Raw genomic sequence first — 8,624 nt, 5'->3', positions numbered from 1 at the left:
GAGAGTGAGCTATCCGCAGGGAAGGACCAGACGTCTGTGGGGGCCCTGGTGTCACCAGACACTCCCCTGGGGTGTTCTTCCACCCCGCTCGGTCCCGATCTGACGTAGCATGCTTTTAAGTCCACCTCCTTCCCCAGCCAGGGAGCTGCTGGAAGACAAGATCCTTGCACTCACTCAATCACACAGATATTAAGAAGTGCTTATGCTAGGACAAGCAGGGAACAGGTGCAGTCCGCTCCTCTGGTGCTGCCCTCTCTAGGCAGGCAGTAGCAACAGCAGCTCCAGCAGGTGTGTTAAATGCTGCAGCAGGAAACCATCATGAACTTGAACCTATCCTAGAAGTGAAATCTAAGAGGGCAGTGAATGAGGCACTTACCAGGGAGCTGGCCTGTGCCAGCCTTCGCCGGAAGCAGGCATGGGCAGGATGGCTGGGCTGCCAGGTTCCAGGAGGCTTAGAGGAGAGAGGCCTCGGGAGGGGCTGCAGCCAGTCTCTAGGCTCATGGGCAGGGGTTCTAGGACTGCGCTGTATGATGAGGTCCTGCCCTCCACTGCCTGGTTCTCAGCTGGGGACCTGACCCAGAGCTGCCGCAGGAGCTGTGCTGAGCCAGGCTGACCCAAGCTCCCGCTCACTTTCCCCGATGTCCGTTCCCTCGAGTCCCCTTCTGTTCCCAGGAGGGGAGTCAGGCGGTATATTTCTCCAGCATCTGGGAATAGCTGAAGCTTGTCTGAGCCGGTGTGGACCAGTGCTTGGGACTGGGGAAAATGAGGATGGGAGAATGGCACGGTGTCTCAGGAGTCCTGGAGGTCTGGGCTGCTCCTGCCTCCCAAAGCAGTGACAAACCATGCCCCCAGAAACACAGCCTCCTCTGGGTGCCTTCCAGGCAGGTGGACCGGACCAGCATGTGAATTGGAGCCTTCAGGGCAACCCCGGAGCTGGCACTCAGGTGTGCAACAGGCATGTGAGCTGCAGGTTCTCGGGCCCTGAGCCTTCCGAGCCCCCAGAAGGGAGGGTGGTCCCAGGCCCACTGTGACTCTGAGCCCAAGCTGGCCCCCTGCTCAGGGGACCTGGGGCGTAAGAACAGTGATGGCAATAACACCGTATTACTGAGGCGCTTGAGGCAGGACAGCGTGCCCAGAACGCTCTTCTGAAAGCCTGGGGGAGGGGATGAGCAGCTCAGCGGACCCCGAGCAGGAGTTAGCCAGCTCACACCTGTTCACACAGAGCTTAGGCGATGGGACCACCACTCTGTCTGCCTGTCCTCTGCCCTGCCCCCCAGGACTCACCTAGCAGGTGGAGTGGGGTTGTGACCTGAGGAAAACTGTATGCGACTATAGGACAGGGGCCCTGGACCTCCTTGCTGGGGAACCCCAGAGGCCTGGAGCTCCTGGGAGACAAAGGGAGGGAGGAGAGACGGGGCCTTCACCCCAGCTGCCAGTGAAAACGGGAACTTACTAACTGAATTTATTCTCTAAGAAAAGCTGCTTTTTTGTTTAGCTAATATATTTTTTTACTTTCTAATTTCTGTATATGTTATGGGTGTCATTAAAACAAAGGGGGATGGAATTCATAAGGAGCCAACTCAGGTGTTGGGGGGGGTCCAAGGGAAGAGGAGGCTTATTTTTATATAAATATGAGCAATTTCCAGACCACTGCCCCCTTCTCTTGGTGGGAGTAGGGTTTAGAGAGGGGTCTGGAAACTGCTCCAGGCAAGGTGAGGCCCGTGTGGACGCTGTTGGCCACCTGCCCTACATGGGGGTGGCTCCTTGAAGGCTGGGCGGGGGCAGAGTGGGTGCTGAGCGGCCTGGTGATGGCAGTGAGTGAGTGTGGGGTGGGATGAGGAATGCACGCTCATCTTTCGTGGTCCCCAGAGGGTGTGCAGCTCGACTCTAACTCTCCCTCCGGACTTCTGTTCCCTAGATCCACTTCCCGGACGTGGAGAGGGTGGAATGGGCCAACAAGGTAAGGCCAAGGGCGGAGCCTGGGAGGGCTGGACTGGGCCAGGCCTCAGCTTCCCATCACCTCCAGCAGGGGGCGCAGCGCTGAGTCACCACCGCAACCCTGATGGGGGTAGTGTGACTGGGTGTGCGGACCAAACCCCAGTGCCCCTTGCCCGGAAGGGACACAGATGGCCCCACCGCTGCCAAGATGGCAACCTTGTCCTTCATTCACAGAATGGCTTTCTTCTCTAAAAGCCAATGTTTAGGGAGTTTTGAGTTAATAAGCTAGCCATAGCAGAAATCTTAGGAAATACAGAAAGCTGTGAGAGAGGAGAACAGCTCCCCGCTGGCCCTCCAGGTCATGCTCAGAACTTTCCTGGGAAGAGGAAGTCCCTAATTAGACCAGAGCTTCTGGGTGCCGCCTGCTCCCAGCCCAGATCCTGTGCCACCGGACAGTTTGCTTAAGGTCTCTGAGCCAGTTTCCTTATCCGCAAGGTGGGCGTGCCTGGCTCCCGCCCTGGCACAGTGTGAGCGTGTCTGCCCATGACATCATTGTTATGCTGGCGGCCAGGTCACCCAGGGACACCCTGGGGCTGCACTGCCCAGTGTCCAGGGAGAGCTCCTGTTGGGTGACTCCAGAACTGGCCCTCCCCTGGCTGTACAGCTGAGGGACCAGAGTCCACCGGCACCTGTCCCTGTCTGTGTCTCACCCCCGAGTCTCCTGACACAGATCCCGCAGCAGGGAGGACATGGGTCAAGTGTGAGAAAGGACTTCCAGATGGTTGCTGGCCTGAGCTTCCTGGTTGCACATGAGCAGAAATGTCATTGCCAAGTACATCACAAGCTCCCAGCCTCTGGGTGAAACCTGTAGGGGTCAGGTTGCTGTTTGAGGAGTGAGTGGGTATCTGGGGATTGTTCTGGGGGGCCCAGGGCTTGCTGCTTCCCGAGTCCCTGTGTACGCTCCCATCAGTCACTGGGGAGCACACAGAGAGGCCACACTGCATGCTGCAGAGAGACTGTGGGTGGGGAGGAGGCTCCCACCCTCGTCTCGGGTGTAGGCAAGCCACGGTCCAGGGCACTCAGTACAGGGAAGGCTGGACAAACAGGAAGATGGGACCGGCCCTTGGGAAGCAGACACCTGGGGTGTGCAGGGGCCTCTGAGAGAGGTGGGGATGGTGAACCTTGTCATTATGGCTTTGGAAGGGGACATGGCAGGTTAAGGGTGTCTCTTTGAAATTTCGAAGGAGCAGGAGAAGCCTTTGCCCCAAGTGTGAGCTTGTCTGTGGGCCAGCCGTCCCCATGCCCTCTGACCCCACCATCACCCGCCCTCTCCCCACGTCCTGTGCTCTGCCCCCAGACCAGCTGCACAGACTGGCCAAGGGCTGCCTTTTCCGATTGCCAGGAAATTAACTGCACAGGAAAACATTTCATTTTCTGCCCGGGCAGTTTTTTCCCTGAAGCCTCAGGCATAGGATAGGAGTGATAGGAGTGATAGGAGTCCCATTGTCATCCAAAGTGTGTCCCCCATTTTGTGTAAAGCACAGTGCAGAGTGGGGTTACGCTTTCACCCCAAGATGTTACCCTGGTGAGTGAACACCCTCCCTGGTGCTCCGAATCTGGGGGACCTGGAGCCTGCCCCAGAGGGGGAGCCCCTGCCGTAGTTAGCAGCTGACCGATAGACAGATGGCTAGGCAAGGGGCTGGGTAGGCAGGCAGGCGTGGGGCCCCCATCCTTGGGACCAGGCAGCTGCTGGCTGCCCGCAGGGCGCAGCCCCGATCTGCAGGAACCCCTTCCTCCTCACAGATCATCTCCCAGATCTGGCCATACCTGAGCATGATCATGGAGAACAAATTCCGGGAGAAGCTGGAGCCCAAGATCCGGGAGAAGAGCGCCCACCTGCGGACCTTCACCTTCACCAAGCTCTACTTCGGACAGAAGGTCGGTGCCCGACCCGGAAGTCCGCCTGCGCTGGCCACTGTTCCCGCCCCTAGCCCCGCCCGGTCCCCTCTCCTCCTGCCTCCCCACCTGGGTCAGTCGCCTGGCCATGATGCCCCATCTGCACGTCCCAGCCCTCGGCACCTGCCCCTCCCCCGAGGCCCAGCGCCACCATCTCCCCCCAGGGCCGAGGAAAGCCCGGCTCAGAGGCAGCAGGACGAAAGGCCGAAAAATGGCCCTACTTTGCTGTAAGCAAAATTTTGCAAGCAGGCCACGAGGGCAGCTAGGCAGACACAGAGCTGGACAGGTGTCGTCGCATCTGCTGGAGTGGCTGTGGCTTGTGGTGGGGCCCACACACTTCCTGCACAGCATGTGGTGGGCGGTGTTTAAAGCCCACACATGTTCTGTGCGGGTCAGCAGGTGTCAGGATAGAATGGCTCATGGCCCGAGAAGTGTATGGCCAGTGACCCTCAGCTCCTGGCCCCTGTGCTAGACTGAGCTCCCCGTCTCCCCTGTGGGCCCCACTCCTCCTGCCCCAAAGTGCACTGTGATAGGAGTCCCATTGGCATCCAAAGTGTGTCCCCCAGCATAGTAAGCCCCAGCTGCTGGCGTCCAGTCTGCTCTGGAACCAGCAGAGGTCGGGTGCAGGCGGAGAGCGCTCTGAGCTAGGGGTGGATTAGGTGTGCCTGTGCCCTGAAGGTTCTGGTTTTTGGCACTGTGGCCCCACCAGGGTTGGCTTGTTGCGGGATCTGTAGATTCAGGTGCGCGGGCCTGTGCATCTTACTGAGCATGCGCTGTGTGCTAGGCACCATGGACAGAGTCAGGTGTGGCCGCGCTGGTGCCTTCAGGAGGCACACGTGGGCGGCAGCATGGGGGGGGGGGGTGTGTCTCCACAACAGTAGAGGAATGCATGAGCTCACAGATGGAAACCTGCAGGGTCTGTGGTAGTCAGGGAAGACCCCCAGGAGGAGGTGGCTACTGAGTGAAGAATTTAGCACAGCCAAACTGCCCCTGTGGCAGTGGCGTCATGGCAGGTGGCACTGCTGGGTGACCGCAGGGGCCACGTTGACGGCCTCGGGTGTCCCAGCTTGGGGTCAGGAATACCTAACTCCTCATCCCAGCCCCATCCTCTGCTCTTCCATCCCGCCTCCCCCTCCTTCTCATGTGGGGTCCAGAGCGCCAGCCACACCCCCTTCCTTCACTGTGGCTGGTGTCTCCGTGCTGCGGTGACCTGGGCCAGTGTCTCAGTCTCTGGGAGATCCCGTGCCCTCCAGTGTGCAAGAAAAGGACCCAATGCTGAAGGTGACTGTGAGGTGTGGCTGCGGCAGGCCTGCCCTGGCTGCTCCGGGTGGCTGTGGGAATGGCCTGCGGCCACAGGGGCTGGGGGAGGCCCAGCCTCACTGGGTGCCCCTCTCTAAGTGGAACCCTGGCTGGCTTGTCACAGCACAGGGGCTTAGGGGCAGGCGGCCTCCTCCGAGATGTGTCCCTGCAGATGACAATGGCCATGGGACTGGCTGAGCTTTGTCACTGCTGGGCGAGCCACTCCCTGCCCCAGGAGCAGGCCCTAGCTGAGGGGCCCTAGTGACCAACCTGGGCTTCCACTGGGGCCACAGCAGGGCAACGGAGGCTTCTACGATTCTGGGGACCCTCTTAAAGGTTATGAAGTTAAAAATGCGAAAGTAAGCCAAACACGACCCTGAAACAAATACAGGAAAATAAATCATGGCGAGCCTTCGGGGTTAAAAAGCTGACGTTTGGTGAACTCTGGCAAAGCTACTGTTTCTGATGAACTGCCTGTCACGCTCTGTGATTCTCTCTCCCACCTTCTCGCTCTGGACGAAGAAGACTTGCATGGGACAGTGTGCTTGTAAATACTGCATTCTGGGGAGAGGATGAGGGTGTGGGGGCGCTCTCCTCTGGGGGAGACTGGATTTTTCTCCAGTGTTTCCTTAAGAGCAGGGTGAGTGGCTTCAATACAAAGCCATGCGTCTGTCTCTCTGTTGGTTTTTCAAAAATGTATTTCAAACTAACGAGCAGGTACCTGTGACCGTCACTCGAATTCAAATCAAGTTCACGTTTATGTTCTTTATAAACAATAACCAGAGCCCATTTTGATCCCTGGCAGGGGAGGGGAGACTGGGCAGAGGGGGAAGCTGAACACAGAAGAAGGGTCCCCTGGGAACTGGGGCCTTGGCAGGGAGACTGGTGGCCCTGTAGGTTGTGTCCCCGTGACCCTGGTGTGTCCCCGCGACCCTTAAGACGCTCCTGTTCACCCTGCCCTGCTGGGGCCTCAGTTGGTTTAACATTGCTCTCTCCCAGAGCCCTCCCCACCTGCCCACCCCCAGAGCCCATGGGACAGTGTGGGCCACTCCTCACAGCTCCCCCGCCCCATCCGTCTCCTGGGCTGGGCTCCAAGCCCACATGGGCAGCCTCCGCCCCGCCTCCTCCCCAGCGCAGCCCTGGTGCAGAGTAGAGGGGAGACGGAGGAGGGCTGTGGCGGTTGCTGACTGAGCCCCTCTCCTGGCATCTCCTGCAGTGCCCCAGGATCAATGGCGTCAAGGCGCACACCAACAGACGCAACCGAAGACAGGTGACCCTGGACCTGCAGATTTGGTGAGCCCTCCCTCCTGCCTGGGCGGTCAGGTGTGGCATCCGGGGTGCATGGGCTGTTCTGCACCTATTTGAAGATGGAGGTGTGGATATGTTACACTCTGAATTAGGGCGCCTTGAGGGGAGGGGAGGGGTAGCAGGAGGACGGATGGACAGACACTGGTCCTCGGGCATTGCCGTGGCTGTCTGGCCCCTCGCCCCAGGCGTGGCATCTCTCATCCTTGGCAAAGTTCTAGAAGGTCACGGGCAGGGTCAGACAGGCTGCCTCAGAGGCTGTGGCCAGAGGGAGCAGGTGCAGCGGGATGTGGGGGCTCTGAGCACAGGCTGTGAGAGGGGCCGCCCTGGGCACTGGGGCCCACCCGGGGAGCCTGAGGATATAGAGATACATGGGCGACCAGCTTTGCAGGTTGGGTGAGTGCATCTCTTTCGAATGAGCTTGGTAATGGGCTTGAGTCAGGAAAAAGGGAGGTTCGAGCCAGGAAGTCTTCCTGGAGGTGGTGATGTGACTTGTGCAAGGTTCCAGAAAGTCTCCGTTCCTTCCCAGCTTCTCACATTTGCTGTCATCAGCCAGATGCCAGCGCTGAGAGCACATCAGGGAAGAGTGCAACCAGTTCTGGGGCCCATCCCCATTGAGGGGCTGGTCTCAGGTGTGCTGGGGTAGCACGCGGCTACCAGGAGCATCTGGCCCCTCAGCTCTGCTGGGAGATCCTTGTGGGAATAGCTGGGGCATGAGGGGATCATCCGGGCCACTCAGCCTCCCCACAGCCCAGGCAGCCCCCTGTTCCCCTCCTCCTGCCCCCACCCCTTTGGGGCACCTGGTGCCTGAGGGACTCACGGCATTGGGGGGGGGTGTTTCACTGCAGCCTCTCCCACCCTGGGTCTTTTCTTTCAGTCCTCTGACCCCACGGGCACCTGTTCTGGGCTCCCTATGCCCATCGCCTGGCCGGAGCCGCCAGCCGGACTCTCCCTTTGCCTACCTGGATGTGCGGGTGGGGGCTGCTCCTGGGACCTCAGGGGCGCATGGCCACAGTGGGCAGGGCACTTGGCAAGAGCCTGTCTTTCTCATCCGGGAGGTGTCGAGGGTCCAGGTCGTGCCCAGAGTCACTGCCCTCATGGGTCAGAAGCGGGGGCCTGCCTCGGCTACTCGGGAGCAGGCTCCTGGGGAGCTCCCTCCCAGGGTGAGGACCTGGGTCAGGGTCCGGGCAGAGCTGGGAAATGCTGAGGCTATAAAGGAGGCCCTAGGCCACCCTGGGCATCCAGCTGTGTGACGCTGGGCAAGTTTCTTGACCTCTCTGAGCGGGTGCACTGCCCCTCCCCTCTTCCAGCTACATCGGCGACTGTGAGATCAGCGTGGAGCTGCAGAAGATGCACGCTGGCGTGAACGGGATCCAGGTGGGTGGAGGCACTGGGCTGCTCTCCTCTGGAGCTGGCGTGGGAGTGAGAGGTGGCGGCAGGGCACGGGGGTGGGGGTGGGGGGGAGGAGCTGCGCTCCCTCACGGGCCGCGGCCTGTTCAGTTGCAGGGCACCCTGCGGGTCATCCTGGAGCCCCTGCTGGTGGACAAGCCCTTTGTGGGCGCTGTGACCATGTTCTTCCTTCAGAAGCCGGTGAGTCCCTGCGGGCCCTGGCAATAGACACCGGCCCAGCCGCGTGGACGGAGTGCGAGGCCGCCCAAGCCCAGCTGGGAAACTGGGCTCTGAGATGGTCCTGCACACGCTCAGCGCAGCGTAGGAGCTAAGGCCTGTGCCTGCCCTGCTCCGGGGCCTGCGCGGAGCCAGGAGGCGCCCTCACCTGCCTGAGTCCCCGCAGAGGGTGTCCCCCCGTGGGCGGGGTCTCCCCTGGGGGGTGATGCCTTCAGCAGAGGTTTCCCAGCGCTGGGCTCCCTCAGTGATCTCCCTCCGTCTCGTTGATCTCCCCACCCCCCACCCCCGCTCCTACAGCACCTGCAGATCAACTGGACAGGCCTGACCAACCTGCTGGATGCGCCGGGGATCAAGTGAGTGCTGGGGAGCCCGTGGGAGACTCTGCAGCCCGGCCGGGGCCTCTGCAAAGCCCTGGCTTCTCCTGCCCTCTTGGCACAGAGACGCTCATGTGTCGTGTGTGTGCAGTGGAGCTGGGGGCTGATGGTGTGCGCAGCCTCTGT

At 60.5% G+C, this 8,624-nt stretch overlaps 1 protein-coding gene across 1 annotated transcript in view; it reads left to right on the top strand.

The window, feature by feature from the left end:
* ESYT3 (extended synaptotagmin 3) overlaps nucleotides 1-8,624 on the top strand; it is a 42,846-nt gene that overhangs the window by 19,033 nt on the left and 15,189 nt on the right. Inside the window, exons 2-7 of the mRNA XM_051818639.3 lie at nucleotides 1,919-1,960; nucleotides 3,742-3,876; nucleotides 6,410-6,486; nucleotides 7,809-7,875; nucleotides 7,999-8,088; nucleotides 8,422-8,477. Of these exons, the coding sequence (XP_051674599.3) occupies nucleotides 1,919-1,960; nucleotides 3,742-3,876; nucleotides 6,410-6,486; nucleotides 7,809-7,875; nucleotides 7,999-8,088; nucleotides 8,422-8,477 (467 nt within the window). The remainder of the gene's footprint in view (nucleotides 1-1,918; nucleotides 1,961-3,741; nucleotides 3,877-6,409; nucleotides 6,487-7,808; nucleotides 7,876-7,998; nucleotides 8,089-8,421; nucleotides 8,478-8,624) is intronic.

This window comes from Oryctolagus cuniculus, chromosome 4 (assembly GCF_051225735.1).
Source record: "Oryctolagus cuniculus isolate XC-2025 breed Fujian yellow rabbit chromosome 4, ASM5122573v1, whole genome shotgun sequence".
NCBI lineage: Eukaryota > Metazoa > Chordata > Mammalia > Lagomorpha > Leporidae > Oryctolagus > Oryctolagus cuniculus.
This window is presented reverse-complemented; position numbering and strand designations above follow the sequence as displayed.